General features: G+C 29.6%; 1 protein-coding gene across 2 annotated transcripts; it reads left to right on the top strand.

Moving 5' to 3' along the window:
• The first annotated feature begins 768 nt into the window (after window positions 1-768).
• Window positions 769-20,693, top strand: LOC129908651 (histidine--tRNA ligase, cytoplasmic). Of its 2 annotated transcripts, XM_055985305.1 has the most exons (7): window positions 922-1,058; window positions 14,678-14,934; window positions 15,068-15,280; window positions 15,345-15,566; window positions 15,639-15,845; window positions 19,625-20,212; window positions 20,278-20,693. In XM_055985305.1, the coding sequence occupies exons 2-7, from the start codon at window positions 14,734-14,736 to the stop codon at window positions 20,479-20,481; spliced, it is 1,635 nt and encodes a 544-aa protein (XP_055841280.1). In that variant the 5' UTR covers window positions 922-1,058; window positions 14,678-14,733; the 3' UTR covers window positions 20,482-20,693. The 2 variants fall into 2 exon arrangements, with proteins under 2 accessions (XP_055841281.1, XP_055841280.1); XM_055985306.1 differs by lacking the exon at window positions 14,678-14,934 and having other exon boundaries at window positions 769-1,058; window positions 20,278-20,692.
• Window positions 20,694-22,035: the final 1,342 nt, after the last annotated feature.

Genomic DNA, 22,035 nt, shown 5'->3' with positions numbered 1-22,035 from the left:
CGAATTATATATTATTTAATTTCCTTTCCCATGATAAAAGTGATAAGTTGTAAAAAAGAAGAAAATCAATAAAAGTATAAAAATATGGTGATTAATTGATCAACCAGCAAAAAGAACGGTTTTTGATTCAAACAAATGAGTCTACGTTGTTCCGATCGTGAATCCTCATATACCTTAATTCGTGTGAAGTTCGTGCTATCTTAAGTTGAAGTGAAGTTGAGCATTTTTCTGTAGGCAGTTTTACGTTTGATCGAAATTGTTATAAATGACAGGAAAAGTAAATTCAAAATACAAAAACGTATAAATTGATCGAAATTAACATATTAACATTATGCTGGATGTACATATGTACGTCGTGTATATACGTCTGCATTTCCAGATCTGCATTGAAAGGAGACACAGTATTTAAGAACCACAGATGTTGGATAGAAAGAGTAGGTGAAAATGCAGACATCTTCACAAATGTAGGTTATAAGAAGATTATGGCGAAGACGAACATTTTCGTCTTCATCAATGCCTCTCCTTCATACGTACGGATTTTAGGTATTATATCTATCCCCTTTACTTTTCTGCATGAAGACGTATTTGCAAAACCAGCATAAAATGTTCAAATTGAATACATTTTAACCGATGTCATCACACCCCAAGTCAACTAACTTTTATTTAAACAATTTTCTCCTCACTACCATCCCCGTTCACCATATCAAAACGTCAAAAGTAGTTTCATCGAATTTTTAGACGTTTCATTTCAAGTTTTTCTTTTTTGCATTTTGCTTTTGCATTTAACCTCGTGTAAAGAAAAGACGTCCGCGTTTCTTTTCTATCAAAAATCAGAGATTTTATTTTATCTGTGAATTTTGATTATGGTGTAAATATTTTATATATTATAAAAATTCTTTATAAAATAAACAAAACTATAAACATTTCTGTGTTCTGACTCCATCTAAAAGAATTTTTAAAATAGAATGAGTGAAAATCGCGAACAACTATTGGAATCAATAAAGTGTCAAGGAGAAGTGGTCAGGAAATTAAAAGCTGCCAAGGAACCCAAGGAGAGGGTGAGACAAATAAAAAAAATCCTACTCTTTTAAATGAATTTTTTCCAATTAATAAATATTTTTACTAAACTTTAGAACTTGCATTAAACTAACAAAAAGAACTAACAAAAAATTGAATTTGATGTGCTGGCAATTGGTAGTTTATTGAGGCATATATCCAGTTCAATGCTTTCACTGAATACAAACAAAAAATAGTACTCAAACCAAAGAAAAAAAAGAAACAGGTCATTTAGTCTGATGTAAGTGAATATATGTATCACAATTGCAATAGTTGAGATATATTTCGACATCTTTGCTGGCTTTGGGGCTTGTGAATTACTCACTTTGCAAACCCACTTCCAAAAAGCACACAAACGAAAACGTAAAGATTTGAGCGCGCGAGCCCCTCTTTGTCAAATGAAAACAAAAAACCTTGAACGAACTCGTAACTCCGTCTTCAAAACTTGTTACAATTGCACTTTTGTTGTTGTTGTTACATTAGATAGCAAAACGTAGGCATTATAAGTTCGGTGACCATCTGTCCTTTTTATCGGAGGACAGTTCTTTTTTTCGTTACTGTGTCCTCTTTAATATATGTATTTGCTAAAAACAGTTAATTGTCCTCTTTTTTCAAAACTGCCCTTATGGGGCAAGTTATACTACCAATAACCTCGTAAAGGCCCTAACTACATGTTAGCATTATAGAAAAACACTTGTTAATATATACTGTAACTACACTTAGGAGCAAAAAACAAAAAACAAAATCAAATAAATTATTTTATATTAAAACCAAAAATTCCAATGCATAAAATAATGTTTCTTCAAGTCTCATTTAAAAGCTTGAATTTTTTACTTTGAAGTTTGAACTGTTGGTAAAAACATAAAAATGCATACGATAGTATCCTCGCTATATGTCAATAAATTGCACTTAATTTTTTTTAATGTTAAATTTTTCAGATACTCTGTTTCAATTTCAGTGTTTTTTTCATTACATACTTCATTTATGTGAACGGGTTTTTCATATAACCTAACCTAACCTGAACGGGTTTGTGGCCTCATACCATTGATTTAAAGCTTTTGTTTCAAGCTTTTTAATGGTACAATTAACATTCTTGTATGTCAAATACATCCCGACCAATTATTGGTTTTACAGAACGCAAATTTTTAATCCATTTTTTTTGCTCCTAAGTGTATTTATATTGAAATCAATCAAGTAGCTTTTGCTATAATGTAGTAGAAAGGTATGAATATTAAAATTATAATTAAATTGATAGCTTGTTAAATAGAGACTTGTTTTCTTACACATATATACTAATTTGGCAACGAGGATTATTTAAGAACTCAATTCGTAATTATTAAACCAACATTCATCTTTTTAAAAAATGGCGACTGATCTGTTTTAGCCTAGGTCTTCAAATAAGTCAGAAAATTCCAAATATTTTTTTATTTTTTTCATTTTTATATGCAATTTGCGGTAATGGATTTAGTGTTCCCTCTATAATTGAGAAGTATGAAAAATGTAGTTAGGGCCTTTACGAGATTATGGACAGTATAGCTATCATTGAAATGCATCATTGAAATTTTTCATTTGCAATTTTTAGCTTGAGAAGCAAACAAAAATGGTTAAAAGGGGTATCAGCATGAAGATAATGAGATAAAGAACACTTTTACTTAAAAAAAAAAATACTTGATTTTATCATTTCACCGATTGAAATTAATTCCAACGATTGAAATTGATTTTTTTGATTGAAGCTGATTTTCGTTTCGATATTCGGAACACAAATCGTTTAAATGAAGATGTTCGAATCCTTTTCTGTTATTTTCTGTCAATTTTTATTTCAATGATCAACTCTAACCTTATATGCCTACCTGCAGTAATAAATTTTACTGACAGGGCTTTCCGATAATGTAAATTTTTCAATGATGGCTATAACTGACTATACTCCCTTAGACTTTGAGAACATTATACGTTATAATTATAACGTTTTCTTTAAAAACTATTTTCCTTCTTTCAAAACCTTTTTAAATCTTTTTTATTGTTAGAGATATCTTCAGTTGTTTGGCTTATTGTATGTATCAAACAGATATCACGTTTTCATATCCTTTTTGATAAATTAAGTCAAACACACTTACTTCATTTTAAGATACCTAATAAAAAAGACATTGCCAAGATTCAAGGTGGTGATCAGTCAAGAATTGAGGAAGTCGCACAAAAAATAGGTTCTAATGCCGTAAACTATTTACCATACGTCAGTGCTTGGAAAAACTGAGTATTTGATAAATGTCAGTTTTTATCAGCTTTCTACAATTTTTTTTTTAACCATTTTGGTCAATAGAAAAATGGTCACCATAATTATAGGCTTTGTTCATTGAGTCTCTTGTTTTTACTTAAAATAACTATTTATGACTGCATATTTTGTAGAGTATCAAATGAAACAAGTTTTCCTTTCTTCAAAACAAAGCCAGTCCATGTGCCACACAAATGACCTTGTATTGCTTTTATTATTAATTGCGAATGCGTCGTCATTTATGTTAATAATATTTATGTTCCTGATTGGAAAACACCTCATTTTCCGCTATGAATCAGTTTTTAGTTTTGATGAGTTGACCTAAATGTCAATAAACTGCTTCTAGTCTTCTCTTTATAAAGGAGATTAATGGTGTGTTGCATTTACCATGCAAGCAATTGCATGCTCCATTGTCCTCTACCAATCATAATATAGATATAGAGAGAAAAAACTGGTTCTTTTTTTTTAACATGCACGTGATAATACTAGCTTTACAGCAATGTGGTATGGTTTTGAGTAAAAACAATTGATCTTTCGAGTAACAAGTTTTGTGGAACAGAAGCAGGTACCATTGTGTCTAGCATTGAATAAATTAGGTTTTGCAAAAAAAAAAATTGTGGTCAGCACTTTCTGTCGTTATGCTTAAATGTTGATTGATTGTATTTGTATGTACAATTGTTGTATTTCTTTTTTTCAAAATAAGAATGTATGCTACCAACTTATTAAAATTACCTTTAGCAATTGCATTGGAAGCAAAAGAGTTGAATGAGCCCAATTTTTTATTTCACTCCTAGTTATTTATTAATGGCTACCACCAGCGAGCTGTATGCATCAAAGTCGATTTCTAGTCAGCAATGATAGATATCGACTCTAATTGGTGTTAGCACAAAGCACAAGTCTTGTTTTTGAAAATACCCACTTTGTTCGTCATCAAATTTTATTATTGTAAAGGCATCATTTACAGCTCACTTGGATCCTCTTGTCAGATCGATATCATCAGCAAATCTAGATATTATGAGACACTTATCAGACCAATTAAAATAAATAAAAATCCAATTAGATCATCAGCGGGATTTAAAGTAAGACTGATTAAGATCAAGTATTCTTCCTTTCTCTTCAGTACTTTCATAATCTGTACCCAAATAGTATATCATAAATTATTTCTATCTTCGTGACGTTTTTTAAAATAGTTTTAACTCCTACGTAAGCCTGAGGTTAGGAGTTAAAATCAAATAATATATCTATGATTGAGACATAAACAGCCAATGGGGACAAAAATTTTAATTTCTCAAACATATCTAAACAAGTAAAATATAAAAAAAGTCACATAACTCTTTACATACCGTCCCCCTCAAGCCCTCAAGGTAAATAATTCGCCAATCTCTGTTGTTCAAAACCTATAAATTTACCAAAAGTTTAGTCACAGTAATTTATTAATGGGGCATATTCATATTGGTTTTAGACCCCAGTTTATCTAAAGCTGGGGTTTATCCAATGTTATTTGAAAGCTCCAGTCTTTTTTAGTAGGAGTTTATACAGCATCTATGAATATGGCCCAATGTTTAAAAGCGGTAAATGTTTGTCACAATCAATGACAGCTTTTTCGGATTCATGCTTTTGTGTGTGTGCAACTTATGTGTCAAGACCTCAGCTTGGAATATACTGTTGTAAATAAAAAGTCTGCTAGGAAAGGTGGTCGTAAATGGTTTATGAAAATTTAAACAAAGTGTTGTATAGTCTGTGCAAAGATTATTTCCCCTGCATTTTTTGTTGTTAAATTTGACTATGATCTAACCAGATCATTGCCCAAGCCGTAGAGAGGTATTTGCTACAAATTATCTCATTGCCCAGGCCGAAGAGCGGTATTTGCTATAAATAATTCTAGAAATATAAGACTGAGTATTCTAATTGTTGGTCTATGGCGGAGAGAAATTTTCTTGTCGCCAGTTGGTTTACTTATCCGCATAATATATGCGACAGTTTCGGCTCAACTGTGGAAAATTTTATAAGAACTAAATAATATGGTTTTAAACCATAGAATTACAGAATAAAAAAATTTAAAAAAAACTAATTTGGTCTGGGAAAAATTAAGTTGATTTCCTACATTTGGTTACGAGCTAAAACACAAAAACTGCAACGAGCATTCAATTTTAAGCATATGTAAAAAAATTACCCTGACAAATCGTTGAAGGAATGAAAAGATTGATTAAAGGAAATATGTACTTGATTTTAGTGCGCTTATCGTGAAACCACAAAGATAACATTACATCAGAATTCAAACCTAATTGGATCTATAAAATGAGGACACTTTTGAAAAATTGCATATTGTGTTTCAAACAGTTACAAAGCAAAGGTTACTATCTTATTTGTATTTTTTCTTCGAATATGGGACGATTTATAAAGGCAGCGATTTTATTAATCATTACTTGCAACCTAAAGCTTTCAACTGGTAAGTAATTGGTTATAAAGTAAGAATCCAATGACGGATAAATACATTTTATGACGCTTCTTTTTTAAGGATATGAATGGGTTAAAGTAAAAGAAGGAAGTGAGCTTCCCAGCAACACTATAAAGCTTTGGAATGGAACGTATGTTGGACGAGTTACTCTATCCAATGTAATTCTTCCCGCAGAAGTTTTCAACAGCTCATATGCGGTTGCATATTATCCCAATCCTAATACAACATTTTCGAGAAATAACTTCGAAGTTTTAATAGCTTCAGAAAATTGTCATTGGGATATGTTCAGGTATTTCTCTGATGTTCCTGAAAACGCAGTCCGTGTAGGAAGAGCTTGGAACCGTGAACCAAATTATATAGGACGCTATGATCGGCATGGAATCGCATCTATCCTTTGGTCTGTAAATAGATTTGCGGATGGGCGACGTGGACTTAAAAACGTTTTAGTTTGTGATGACCTTAACAAATGGATTGATACAACACCACTCTCAACAATCCCAACAAATGCAATAGTTATTAATGAAAATAAATTTGTTGCTAGATTAATTGGTCCGCAAACTTTTATACCAGCCCTTATAAGAAAAGATTCCTTTAATTCATTTGATTGTTCAACAAGTTATAACAAAATTAATATCTATTCGATGACTTGTGAAGTGTTAGTTGTGAGTGACTCAAATGAATACACCTGGCAAACGCCTGGAATGTTTGAACGCATTCCTGAATATGCTGTTGTTGTAGGACGTTCAGAAAGAGGCGAGTTTATTTATGCCATCAGAAACACCTTAAAATCATTTGCTTCTGCAACCTTTTCTCAACTTTTGTCTATGAATAGTAAATATTATGATGTTTTGGTGAGAAAAGTGGTCTAAAAATTAACAGAGACTTGTAAAATGTATGAATAATACCATTGAATAAATACAAATAGAAGTGACACTGCAGATTACTCTGCAACTACAAGAGTACCGGAAGATAAATGAACTACATGTTTGCGCCTCAACTATTATGTATTTTCGAGTTGAGTCTTAACTAATAATTTTTTTAAACCTTCATAAAAAAATTAATAATTATTATTATACATATCAAAGAGCTTATATTGATATAAGTTTTCGTATATTGAAAAGTCATATTAGTCTAGAGAACAAGGACGATGCCTTTTATGTTCATATTTATGTTTTGTATTCATTGTTAAATTAATCAATGGTAATATAGACTCTTTGCACCTTCTGTCTCGTATCAACTTCAATATTCCACAAAGAAATTTGAGAAACATACCAGATAGTATACTTATTTCAAACTGTCGTACTAATTATGAACAATTTTCACCTCTAAATAAAATGTTTAAACTTTTTAACTTACATAACAACAGTTATTATAATTTGTTTGACAAAAGAATAGCAAATTCTAGTAAGTTTAAATTAACATTTTTCTCTATAGTCAATTAAAATCATATATCCTAGATTAAGTATAATTATTGTAAACTAGTAAATTAGTTATGTTTAATAAATAAATAAATAAATTACTCCTACTGGCCTAGGTTCGAATACTGGTAAAATTTGAAATTGTTTTTTTTTTTTTTTTTTTGCGGAGATTTTTTTTGAGAAATTTAATTAATTTTTATTTTAGTAATGTAAAAAAAAAACAATCTCAATTTCCCGTCAGATTCGAACCTAGGCAGGTTCACTTAACCTTATCCTCTAGGCTATCTCCACTTTTTGAAATAGGAAAACATTTATCTATATGTATAAGCTGTTTAGGATTTGATTTTGGGTTGCTGGATTTGCTTTTGGATTGTTTGCTTTGCTTTTGGATTGTTGGATTTGCTTTTTTAATTCAACGCACGATATAAGCGACAGCAACTTTACAGCGGAAGTTTCCCTGGGTGTCCACTTCTATTTGTAATTATTCAATGATAATACTTATGTATGTATATCAAAGTGAATTATATATGTATTTTAAACATTTAATGTAAATGTTGTTATAAATTTGTTTTATTTTGAATTCACTGTGGCCTAACTTGCCTATATGAAAATCCATTCTAAAAGTACCAGTTGAAATTTTAGTTAAAGGCTACTTCAAAAATTATCAATATCCCTGCTCAACGACTGTGGAATTCAAGCAATTTTAAGCGAACCAAACATATATGTAGCTAATAAAAAAAATAAAATAATAATAATGAAAATTATTTTTATTTTTAAGCTTTTAACATTTTAATTGAATCATATAGCTAATATGTATGTTTACAGACTTACAAAATTTGACAACAAAAATCGGAACTTTGAAAGTACAAAATGTTGCATACAACCAATCCTTTGATAACATGGTAGCTCAATTAAACACACATTATAAACAAATTTAGGCCAATAAGTTGACAACGAGTTTCATACGAGGGCATTTAGTCCGGTCAAATTAGACTAAAATAAGGGGGTGAGGTTACATTAATTCCCAGCAAGCTGAAAATTGGTAGGATTGTTGGAAACACCATCATAAATTAAATCTAAAAAGTCCTCATCGATCCGAGGTGTGGAAAAAAATTTACGGGGGGTCAAAGGTCACAATAACTGGTTTTTCACGATTTTCAGCAAAACGGTAAGTCTTATCAAAAAAATTTCAATGCAAGAATTGTAGACCAGATTATTATATATAAAAAGTGTCATGAAACTTTTTTTCCTAAGACCCACCGTTTCTTAGGTATAACGATTCAAAAAATTGAAGTTGAGTCGAAATCGTCATAATCAGGCCTATTCTGAAAAAAATCTCCCAACTGAAAAGTTCCTAAAATTTCATTATTTTTTAGCTTGGATTTCGTTCTTCAATGGTTAAGAATATGGGGAAAGCAAAAAAAAATGGAAATTTTCACCATTTTTCCGATAGGGGCCCTTCTCCCGAAACCATTTCCTTGAGAATTTTTGTTTAGAATAGGTCTGAATACATACAGGGTGTACGATAGAGAATGGACAGCCCTAAAACGGTTGATAGCTACACTTATGACTGTTCTAAAAACAGATAGAAAAAAGTTCTATCGCAACCAGTTCATAAAATATTGGCTTTTTTTCGTTCAGTGTATTTTAAATTTTATCATCTTATGTTTTCGTTCACTACAACCACGAATGAATGAATTTTATTTATTTCTTTTTTTTTATCATTTTCTACAATAATTGTATGAGTACATAAACGCTTTAAAAACTGCATTGCTATTGCACATTTTCGTAAAAAAAATTTTGAAATCTATTTTTTGATGCAAAATCCTTGTATATAGAAACTATAGTACTATCATGAATTCGATCGACTGAAGCGCCGTCTGGTTCAAGGGAGCGGACCTAATCCTGGAATGATTTAGGCAGGAGTGGGGGACTAAGAATAATCAGATAATGAAGGAGTCACCAAAATATTGGAATATTATTTAAATATTGGAATATTATTTAAATTTTCAATTTAGGGGGAATGTCACTATTTAGCTTTGTAGATAGAGGGAGATAGAAAGATGCATAAGTAGAAGTGGAAATTGTTTATTAAAAATTGAAAAAAAAAAACTTAAAACGTACAACCACGGTTGCCCATAAGTAAAAATTATTATTTTTATGTAGTTAAACAGATTAGATTCTAAGAACTTATTTTGTTTTTAAATAAATTTAAAAAATTGTAAATAAATACATAGTAGATATTTGGTTTTTAACCAAGACAAATATATAAAGTCTTATGAAATGATAAATAGTAATAGCAAAAATATTAAAGTTTCGTAAAACAGTTATAAAATTTCCCCCATCAGATTAATGATGTCCAGAAACATTTAATATTTTTGAATTTCATTTAGATTCAGTTTTTTGACAGCGAAATTAACAAAACGTAGGTAAATTCTGTAGAATATTTGTTTGAATCTTCTCTCTTTAATAAGTGAGAAGCATTTTTTACTTCTTAGAAAATAATGAAACATTAAATTTCAAACATGGTCTCGAAACATTTTATCAATACTTGCAGTGAATGTGGCATAAGATGATTGTATTTAAGTGTATGTATTTCGCGTTTATAAAAATCTGCTTAAATATTTTAGTTAAATTTGACTAATGTGGCAATCACGTTTAAAATAAAATTTAAAATTGTATTCTTCTTTGAAAATGTTTTTTTTTGTATTCTTCTTTTTTAAATATTTGTTCCTTGTTTCCTAGGTGATTGATGTCGAATAGAATATTTTGTTTTGAAAACTTGAATACATTTTTGTTTTGGAATTTTTGTTTGATATTTTCTTACGCAATGTTGCAACATTTAACTTAACTGTAATTTATTTTATTAATGAAATAATAAAGCGAGTAATGCTATATTATTATTTTATGTACATAAAAACAAAAACTTTTGCTTTCTTAATACAGGGCGCTCTACAACTGATTATTCTAGAAAAGTGGATTTTTTATAATTAAAAATTTGTAGGTATGCAATTGTAGGTACATTGTACACATACAATGTAGTTTTTAATTTTTTTTTATTTTAAGATTTTTGTTAAATTTTTGAGCTTTTTTATTAATTAAAACGAAAGGTTTAAAACTTGACAAAAATCATAAAACTTAAGAAAACATTTAACATTTTGTTATGCCAAAAACTAATGACCTTCCTTTGAATTTCATCTGACTCGTTGATGCTCCCTTTTTTGATTTAGTTTTTAACTTACTTTATAACTCAAAATGATGCAGTTTAAAACTTATTTTTATATTATCAATTTTAATTATAAGGTAAAAACTATACCTAATAAATAATAAGCGATACAAGATAAGTTAAATGTTGCAACATTGCCTTAGAATATATCAAATAAAAGTCCCAAAACAAAAATCTATTCAAATTCGCAAAAATAAATTGTTTGATTTAAATATACTCAAATTACTATCACCTAGGCAACAACAAATAAACAAAGCGTTGTAAACAAAAAATATTTTGTTTACATTTCTCCTTCCCTATTTCCAGGCAGTCGAAATTCAAACATATGATTTCAGTTTTTTCTCTTTATCCTTTTAAAAAGATGAAAGTACCTTTCTCCCTCTTACACACGTATTTTATTCCTTCATTCTACTTTCCAAAACTGGAATAAAGCTACCGCAGCGCACCCTAGTTCAAGGAAGCGGACCTAATAAATTCACATTCATGATAGTACTATAGTTTATATATACAATGGCAAAATGTAAAAAAAGTATTTTATGAAAAATTTTAAACACCTGTGGTATAAAATAAATCCATAGAAACCTAGGTGGCCAACTTTCTTAAAAATATTCCCCTTAAACGAGAATGTCTGGTCTACAATTCTTGCATTGAAATTTTTTTGATAAGACCATTGTATATATAAACTATAGTACTATCATGAATGTGAATTTATTAGGTCCGCTTCCTTGAACTAGGGTGCGCTGCGGTAGCTTTATTCCAGTTTTGGAAAGTAGAATGAAGGAATAAAATACGTGTGTAAGAGGGAGAAAGGTACTTTCATCTTTTTAAAAGGATAAAGAGAAAAAAATGAAATCATATGTTTGAATTTCGACTGCCTGGAAATAGGGAAGGAGAAATGTAAACAAAATATTTTTTGTTTACAACGCTTTGTTTATTTGTTGTTGCCTAGGTGATAGTAATTTGAGTATATTTAAATCAAACAATTTATTTTTGCGAATTTGAATAGATTTTTGTTTTGGGACTTTTATTTGATATATTCTAAGGCAATGTTGCAACATTTAACTTATCTTGTATCGCTTATTATTTATTAGGTATAGTTTTTACCTTATAATTAAAATTGATAATATAAAAATAAGTTTTAAACTGCATCATTTTGAGTTATAAAGTAAGTTAAAAACTAAATCAAAAAAGGGAGCATCAACGAGTCAGATGAAATTCAAAGGAAGGTCATTAGTTTTTGGCATAACAAAATGTTAAATGTTTTCTTAAGTTTTATGATTTTTGTCAAGTTTTAAACCTTTCGTTTTAATTAATAAAAAAGCTCAAAAATTTAACAAAAATCTTAAAATAAAAAAAAATTAAAAACTACATTGTATGTGTACAATGTACCTACAATTGCATACCTACAAATTTTTAATTATAAAAAATCCACTTTTCTAGAATAATCAGTTGTAGAGCGCCCTGTATTAAGAAAGCAAAAGTTTTTGTTTTTATGTACATAAAATAATAATATAGCATTACTCGCTTTATTATTTCATTAATAAAATAAATTACAGTTAAGTTAAATGTTGCAACATTGCGTAAGAAAATATCAAACAAAAATTCCAAAACAAAAATGTATTCAAGTTTTCAAAACAAAATATTCTATTCGACATCAATCACCTAGGAAACAAGGAACAAATATTTAAAAAAGAAGAATACAAAAAAAAACATTTTCAAAGAAGAATACAATTTTAAATTTTATTTTAAACGTGATTGCCACATTAGTCAAATTTAACTAAAATATTTAAGCAGATTTTTATAAACGCGAAATACATACACTTAAATACAATCATCTTATGCCACATTCACTGCAAGTATTGATAAAATGTTTCGAGACCATGTTTGAAATTTAATGTTTCATTATTTTCTAAGAAGTAAAAAATGCTTCTCACTTATTAAAGAGAGAAGATTCAAACAAATATTCTACAGAATTTACCTACGTTTTGTTAATTTCGCTGTCAAAAAACTGAATCTAAATGAAATTCAAAAATATTAAATGTTTCTGGACATCATTAATCTGATGGGGGAAATTTTATAACTGTTTTACGAAACTTTAATATTTTTGCTATTACTATTTATCATTTCATAAGACTTTATATATTTGTCTTGGTTAAAAACCAAATATCTACTATGTATTTATTTACAATTTTTTAAATTTATTTAAAAACAAAATAAGTTCTTAGAATCTAATCTGTTTAACTACATAAAAATAATAATTTTTACTTATGGGCAACCGTGGTTGTACGTTTTAAGTTTTTTTTTTTCAATTTTTAATAAACAATTTCCACTTCTACTTATGCATCTTTCTATCTCCCTCTATCTACAAAGCTAAATAGTGACATTCCCCCTAAATTGAAAATTTAAATAATATTCCAATATTTAAATAATATTCCAATATTTTGGTGACTCCTTCATTATCTGATTATTCTTAGTCCCCCACTCCTGCCTAAATCATTCCAGGATTAGGTCCGCTCCCTTGAACCAGACGGCGCTTCAGTCGATCGAATTCATGATAGTACTATAGTTTCTATATACAAGGATAAGACTTACCGTTTTGCTGAAAATCGTGAAAAACCAGTTATTGTGACCTTTGACCCCCCGTAAATTTTTTTCCACACCTCGGATCGATGAGGACTTTTTAGATTTAATTTATGATGGTGTTTCCAACAATCCTACCAATTTTCAGCTTGCTGGGAATTAATGTAACCTCGGATGTCTAAATTGACCGGACTACATTCGAATGTTTCAATGTAAAAGATACATCACAAATCTTGTAAAACGTTTTGTATGTTTTCAAGCCTTTCTGAGGCATTTTTATAAAAAGGACTCAAAATAACAGCAGTATTCTAAAACAGATTTAACAAAGGAATTGAAAAGAGATTTGAGGATATACGGTGAACTCCTTCGTGTTCCTCAATATGAAACCAAACATAGAATTCCCTTTTATCTACAATGTAGTCAATGTGAAGGTCAAATCTTAGTTTTTTATCAAATAAGACCCCGAGATCCTTCTATTCAGTAATTCTGATCAGAGGTGTATAAACGTATAAAACAAGGGAGACTGGGACCGATAGTAAGACATAACTTGGCACTTGCACACATTGAGAAAAATTTGTTTTTTTTTTTTTTACACATCTTATTAAAGAAGTATACAATCAGAATACGACTTTATGTGACAGTAGATTTTTAAGTCGTCGGAAAATAAAAGTTTGCTAGGTGGCTTCCTTGAGGAACGCCGAAAGAAACATTGATAGGATGGGAATTTACATTATTTAAATGCACATATTGGATACGATCACATTAATATGACTGTAACCATTTAAGAATGTTGGAATGAAAATCTAAAGTATTTAATTTGTTCAATAAGATATGGTGATTTACTTGATCGAAAGCCTTGGCGAAGTCTGTGTAGATAACATCACATTGAGATCTACTTTCCAAGAAATTAACAAGATTGTTTTTCGGTAATTTTAGGGCTTGAAATTTCTAAAAACTAGTAACCAGGCACATCCCAGCAGTAATTGGGATGCCAAGCTCCTATCTCCCTAGTTTCCTCAGAGACAGTCTCAGTTCCTCAGAGACAGTTAAGTTTTTCATTGCAAAAGATTTTTGGTTTAAATTTCCGCCATATGTGGCCGAGTACGAGTATGTTAAGTTTGAAATTCTTCAACAGATAAAGCGTTTTCAAAATTGCACTATTTCTATGTTTTTATTTATATATATCAATTTTATTTTGCTGCGTTTGTTTATTTTCAGAAGCACTTTTATGTAATACAAATAATATCTCACTAAAAAATATTAAAAAATATTTTGCAAACTAACCAAATATGTAAATGCTTTAACGTGTGTTGTGTGCGATTTAAAAAGTTTCGTGTGGTGTTGGTTTATCTTTAAAAAATAACATATTTTGCTATTACTTGTGACTAATAATCGTAAACTAACTTAAATTTAAATTGTAGTGAAAGTGTGTTGTTGCATTAATTTATTTGTCTCGCATTGGTAGAATAGGGCGCAACATTTTTTCGCTTTTAACATTGGCTTGCATTTTATTAACTTTTGTTTTACACAGCAAAACATTTTATCCATCTCACTTTTATTCTCTATTTATAATTTTAAAAATGCACTATTTTTTGTTTGTTTTTCTTCATTTAATTTTGTACTTTGAAAGTAATATGAACTCTAATCAGTTTCATTATATTGTTGTTTAGGTTTAATATCGAGAGTCTGGGCAAATTCCAGTTTATTATAGTTATAAGTTGTAAAAATGTTGCGTCACTTTAGCTGCCGCCATCATAATTATTCGCGGCTAATTCAGACAATTTTTCAAAATCACCAACAAGTCAATTGTTTGCATAATTCAGTAAATTTATTTAAAATTCAAACTAGTCAAACAATACAAAAGAACAACAACAACAATAATAATGATACTGATGATGAATCCATTGTACAGCAAAAAATATCAAAGGTTAGCATTGCTTTTCATTTAATTTTTGGAATTAAATTTTAAACTTTCTACATAGAATTATTTTGAAAATACATAGTTATTAGGGGAAAGGTATCATATTATAACTAATTCCGTTTTTTTTTTTTTGTTATAGATCGATGCTGAAGTGTCGAAATTACTGGCGCTCAAAGCGCAACTATCAGAAGAAAATGGAACACCGCAAAAGTTCACCTTAAAAACACCGAAAGGCACACGGGACTATAGTCCCGAGCAGATGGCCTTAAGACAAGGCGTCCTTGATAAAATCATTGCCGTCTTTAAGAAACATGGTGCTGAGTCTATTGATACTCCTGTTTTTGAACTGAAAGTAAGTTTGATTATTTTTTAAATCTTGCCAGAAATTAATGTATTTTTTTTTTTCTCATTTTTAGGAAGTACTTACAGGGAAATATGGTGAAGACTCCAAACTTATTTACGATCTTAAAGATCAAGGTGGAGAAATTCTTTCGTTGCGGTATGATTTAACAGTTCCTTTGGCTAGATATTTGGCTATGAGCAAAATATCAAGTATTAAGAGATATCACATTGCAAAAGTATATAGACGTGATAATCCTTCGATTGCTCGTGGGCGTTATCGTGAATTTTATCAATGTGTGAGTTGAAATTTTAATTTTTTTTTTTTGGAATGTTGTAAATTTATTTTTTGATTTCTTCAATTTTTATAGGATTTTGATATTGCTGGAACATATGACCCCATGTTACCAGATGCTGAATGTGTTAAAATTGTTGTCGAGGTGCTAGAAGGCTTAGATATTGGTGACTTTGTTGTCAAACTAAATCATAGGCAACTACTCGATGGAATGTTTGAAGCATGCGGTGTTCCCAATGATAAATTTAGAGCAATTTGCTCAACAGTGGATAAGTTGGATAAGGTAAATATGTACGCTTTGAAAAGACAAATAAATAGATTGAAGAGTAGTATAAGGTTAAAGAATAATTTTTGTGAGATATTTATTTTATAATTAAGTCTTTGAGTTTATAGTAATTTTTTTTTTTGTTTTTTAATAAGTCTGGGATAAATATTTCTCTTCAAAATTCCAAGAAGTTAATAGATATATAGATTAAATTTATTTTCAGTCAACAGTTTTTTTTTTTACATTGATATTATAGTAATCCTAATCAATAAAGCATGACAAAATAGCCGTCTCTCTCCGTAGTTCTTCAAATTTTATTTGTAACGAGTGTTGCCGCAGGCTTTTTTAAAAATGTTACAAATTTTCCAAAAAGTGTAACAAATAGGAAAAAGGGTAACAAACTCCAAAAAGTCATAAATCAAATCTTATCTTATTGGAAAGATTATTATTACGAAGTCTAGTAGGCTGCTGGAGCGAAATAGAGGTGGAGATTTCTCCAAATAAACTTCTATAGTTTTCATATTTAAAAAAGCAGAAGTAAATTTTTGTTTAAGTCTGAAACGCAGCTGAAACAAAATAGTACGCAGCTGAAACAAAATTTTCCATACAAAAATAGCGCAATGAAATTTTCAACGAAAAGGAGAATGGGCAAGTTTGTATGAAACGTGGACGTTACGCGGCCAGGAATGAATTTGTTATTTTTTGATGTAATTAAGGTTTACATATATTGTGCAGAAGTTTTATACCTGTGACGTATTTCAATAACGGATAAAATGCATTTTTGCATTTAACACTTTATATATGTCTCAATGTTATAACTCAATTGTGTATTTTAAGTGCAAAATATTATTTTCTGTCATTTTCCCTGAGTCTGAAGACCTTTATCTTGAATATCCAACCACTAGAACCCAAACTATAAGCATTTTAAAACAACAAATTCAAGCCCATTTTTAGAGTTTTGTTGTTCAATTTTTTGTTACTTTGAATTGTTTGAAAACTTTCGAACCTGAAATGGTTGTCTTAAAAATCTTATATTATGAGTTCTATTGATCGGATTTTCAATATTAATGTCTTCATGCTCAGAGAAAATGACAGAGCATCATATTTTATATTCCATATAAAAATATAAATCAGTTTTTCCTTCATACATTGAACAATGCATTAACAATACTAATACTGCATTATCTTGCATTCTTAACGCAATACAGCGAAACGTCCATAGTAAAAGTTTTTCCTGGGCTATAATTCTTTCATTTGATACCAATTTTATTGATGGCCGCTCAACGTCCAAAATGCCCATTCTCCTTTGGAGACTTAGAAAATTTTATTTTAATTTATAATTTTTAGTTGTGCTATTTTTGTATAGGAGTTAGCGTTTCTCATTTATTTTTTAATTAATGAAGTTTAAAAAAAACCGTTGCGGTGGAGGGTAACTATTTATTAAACTTTTATCTTTCTGGAAAATAGCCCCGCATTTTTAGGAAGTTTTGTCTCCTTTTGGTAATTTTTTTAAGATATTTTAAAACCCCAAAAGCTTTTAAATTATGGATAAATTTTAAATTGATAACTGTTACTTTCAAAATTAAATGCATATTTTTATATATTATTGGTAAATACATAATTTAAAAACGGAAAGGTAGAACTATTTTCGAGAAGAATTTCATGGCTAGAGCGTCTAGCCTAAAAATTAACATTTTATAGTTATTGTAACACTTAAAATATTCTTTTCATTAACTCACATCAATTTTGCCCTAAGCAAATACAATTACATATACAAAAAAATTGATTTCAAACTTTTTTTTACCATAAGCAGATCATTGTTGCCTGCAAAATAGACAAATTTATTACATAAATTGTGGTCTCTGCAAGCTAACAAATTTATGAACTTATTTCAGTCCAAGAAAAGAGTGTTCCAGTTGAACTTTTAATCTATTTCAAGGAAACACAAAATTTTATTAGAAAAAAAGTGTAACAAAACGGAATACAAAATTATTAAATATTTTAAGAGTGTAATACTTTTGTTACAATTTTAACATTGTGGCCACAATTCTGGTAACTTTGTTTACATTTGTTAAAAATTTATCCTGTAAATAACAACTAACGATTACTTTAGTTTGCTACTAGCAATCATTTGTTGTTGAATTGTTAAGAATTTTTGAGTGGCTCGATCAACCATAGGATTAGAATTCATTGGTAATACCTATTAGGTATTCACTTTCCAGGAAGTTACAATTATTGAGGGTATCACAAGGGATCTACATTGATTAAAGTGTGACGGTAACAAAATCAACTGTGAGCCCATATAACCTAACCTAATTCTTCTTCCGTCCAGTCTCTACATCTTCTGGGCCACTCTAAACGTTTTCAATTATTACAACTTTTCTCATTTTCAACAAATTTTCTCTTAAGAGCTGAAGAATCTTAAGTAAATACTTCAAAGCGTGGCTTTAATATACAAATCTTACAATTCAGGGCCCTATTTCATAGATGATACATCACATACATTACATACATCATACATTAAATTTTTTCATACATTACATACAATTTTTTGTTTCATAGATTTCATTGAAAGTAATGTATAAAATCTATTTGTTGTAGTTGATGTATTTATTTTGACATTTCGTTTGAATGAATTGTGAGGTTAGGTTTCGTTGGAGTGTAGGAATTTTTTTACTGACTAACCAAAACGAAAAGTAACAGAAACTTGGGGGTCATGAAATTTAACAATATAACAAGAAAAGACAATGAATTATTATTTTCTTTGCAAAAACACAAAATATATTATGTGCATATTCCTTATTATTAAATTATGAACACAAAACTCCCATTTTTATAATTTTATTTAGTAAATAAATTTTGTTTACAGCAAAAAGACTTGCTGTATGAAATGTATTCTCCGTTCATACACTCATGTATGCCAGTTCTTCATACAATATTTCTATAAAACAGAAATAATACATCAGAACTATCAAAATCATATAATGTATGTAATGTATTATCTATGAAATAGGCCCCAGGTCTTTAATTTTTAGGTTTTGAAAACCTTTTTTATGTCTGTAGAATTATAAAAAAATGCTTCATGAACAACCAAAGGTAATAAAAATTCATAATGACGAAAAACCCAAATACATCTCAATAATCCATATAAGCGGTTTTTCGGCATTAAAAAAATTATTAAAAATTTAATTTCTAATTTCGTGTGGTATATTTTTCAAGTACCTAATACAAAAAATAAGATAAAAACCCAATTTTATTTCATTAAATCAACCGAACCCCAAGCAAGAATGAAGTTAATTGTTTATGTTGGACTGAACTTTTAGCCTGTAGTGGATTATTAAAGTGGACTTAGTCCACTTTCATAATCATGGGCACATTTATTAACTACTTATTAAAATTACAAGGCAATATAAGAAAAAGAGAGCCTAGCTGCGAAGACTATTAGCTCTGCTTGTATTTAAATTTAGATATTTAAGTTAAGTTTAGTCAGGAATTTATTAACATTTTCAATATTTGAGGAAGTTGGATGTTTTAATACGTCATATATCGACGTGTTTTTGAAAATTGATAAAACAGCTGGTTTTGCTTTTTGGCAGTTTTGGAGAAGGTGGGTTAGACTCATTGTTGTGTTACAGTTGGTGCAAATCGGTGGATTGTTTTTGTTGGACTGAACTTCCAGCCTGCAGTAGTTAAAAATTATTTTTATCATTATTATAAAAAAAAAGATCCTACTTCCATAAATATTTAGCTCTTATTCACTGAAAATTAATGTTTTATTTTTACTTTACAAATTTTAGAGCCCCTGGACAGAAGTTCGAAGAGAAATGATCGAGGAAAAAGGTCTTGACGAAGCAGCTGCCGATAAAATTGGAGAATACGTACAATTGAGCGGGGGTGTTGAACTGGTTGATAAACTACTTGAAGACGAAAAACTGAAATCCATCAAATCCGCTGTTAGTGGCTTGGAAGGAATGAAATTGCTTCTAAAGTACTGCAACGCCATGGGATTGAGTAATAGAATATGCTTCGATCTAAGTTTGGCACGTGGACTCGATTATTACACAGGAGTTATCTATGAATGCGTGCTCAAAGCAGAACCAAAGATAGCACAAAACGGAGAAGAGGCTGGAACAGTTGGTTCAATTGCTGGTGGTGGGCGTTATGACGGCTTGGTTGGCATGTTCGATCCAAAAAGCAAACAAGTCCCTTGTGTGGGTGTATCGATTGGTGTAGAGCGAATATTTTCTGTACTGGAAGCTAAAAATGCTGCCAGTGGTATTAAGACACGCACAACCGAAATAGAAGCTTATGTAGCATCCGCTCATAAAGGTCTTCATGAAAAGAGATTACAAATTCTAAACCAGCTATGGGATCAAGGAGTAAAAGTAAGGAATCTATTTGTAAATTCATAAGTTGCAAGAATAACTTTATATTTTTTTTCATTTCACAGGCCGAACACTCTTACAAACTTAATCCAAAACTCTTAGCGCAATTGCAATACTGTGAAGAAAATGGCATTCCCTTGGCAGTTGTTTTTGGTGACTCCGAGCTGGGAAAAGGAATTGTCAAAATTCGAGAGATAACAACAAGGAGGGAAGAAGAAGTTAAAATCGAAGACTTAGCTGATGAGATCAAAAAACGTTTACGAACATAAATACATAATCTATAATTTATAAGCATTCTATGATAAAATGTATTTATTTATTTATAATACGTAAAGAACTCTCTGCCAGGGCATTTACTTATCCGTGCTGTAGCTATTCTCCCATTAAATTACCTGCAAAACAAAACAAACCAAACATAATAAATCACAAAATAATGATAAAAAAAATCAGCGAGAAAGCCAAAAAACAAAGTTGTTTTATTTTACTTTGAAATTTTAAATTAAAAATAATAAATAAAACATCAAATAGTTTTGGAGTTTCAACTAAGTTTGAATGAATATTTTTTCTTCTTGATTTTTTTCTTAGATTTCACAAAGGAATTTCAGACGATTTCATCGCCATGCCGGATCCTCATCGAAAAGTAATTTCTATCAAATTTAATAATCACATATCAAGCAAAAAAGAATCCGCGAAAATGAACGCGTTCTTACAGACAGGTTTTCTGGTAAGTACCTAAATATTTTTATTTTCTTAAAGAAATCATAGAAGTTCTAAACAAAAAAAAAACTTTATTAAAAATATGTGTATTGCAAACGTCAACTTCGTACATATATTCTTTCTTTAGTCGTATTACGAAAATTTGGAATGCATTAACCGCCTCAGTTTTTTCCTCGAATTTCAATGTTCAGAACTCTAAAACCAATGTGCATCGGTATATCGTTTTAAGTCCTTGCCTCTTTTCCTAACGCTCGTACTGTGTTAACATATTAAGGGTACCCAAAACACCCCTTTGGTGCGTGCATATTTTATAAATAAAAAACAAATACTAGTCAGTCTGCGATTTTTCTATAGGTAATTGAGTTTAGCGTTTATTGCCTTAATTTTCTTATTTATTCACAAAAAAATAAAAAAAAGTTGAGACAAGTTTAAATGCACTCTAGAAGAAATAAATAAATTATTTTGAGGCGATGATCCAAACGTTAAGATGCATTTTTCACTACAAAAAATATAGAATGTTCATAAGAAACTATATATCTGTTTTATAAAAAAATTATTAAATTAATGTTAAGAAAGTTTTAAATTAAAACTTATATGTAATGAGTAAATGCAGATAAGAGTTGACTGGTTTTCAAATTTTATAATTGCCACTAATATTATTTGAAGGGTCCAGGGGAAAAACGGCATATGTCAACTTTTTGTCAAAAATAAACCAATGATTAGGTCTTGTAGTATTTACTGAGCACTATCTGATGGCATCCTTACTATTATAAAATAAATGAAAAAATAAATAAATTGTGTGCTTTAATCACTGAGTTGTATGGAGAACAAAATTTTAAAATGCGTTTTTCTCGAAATGAGTTGGAATGCTGTTCTACCCCTGGACACTTCATTTGTTTTAAATATTTTAATTTTTTTCTGAGTCGATGAAAATTCTTTGGGCAATATCTGATATGAGGCGCGCAAAGTGTGTAACTTTATTTTACCAAATTTCATAAAATTTTAATAATTAATAATTCTATTTATGAATAAAGTGTAAATATCTGGTTAGAGCGGTAAAGTTGTAACAAATGGCATCAAAATCTTCAATTTCAATTCAATTTTGG

This window comes from Episyrphus balteatus, chromosome 2 (genome assembly GCF_945859705.1).
Source record: "Episyrphus balteatus chromosome 2, idEpiBalt1.1, whole genome shotgun sequence".
In the NCBI taxonomy this organism is placed as follows: Eukaryota; Metazoa; Arthropoda; class Insecta; order Diptera; family Syrphidae; genus Episyrphus; species Episyrphus balteatus.
This window is presented reverse-complemented; position numbering and strand designations above follow the sequence as displayed.

What these genes read in the sequence shown, in the direction of transcription:
- LOC129908651 (XM_055985305.1), top strand. Translation starts at nt 14,734, where the DNA reads ATGTTGCGTCACTTTAGCTGCCGCCATCATAATTATTCGCGGCTAATT. An exon ending in TACAGCAAAAAATATCAAAG is followed by an intron (nt 14,935 to 15,067) that starts GTTAGCATTGCT and finishes TTTTTGTTATAG; the next exon opens with ATCGATGCTGAAGTGTCGAA. An exon ending in CAGTGGATAAGTTGGATAAG is followed by an intron (nt 15,846 to 19,624) that starts GTAAATATGTAC and finishes TACAAATTTTAG; the next exon opens with AGCCCCTGGACAGAAGTTCG.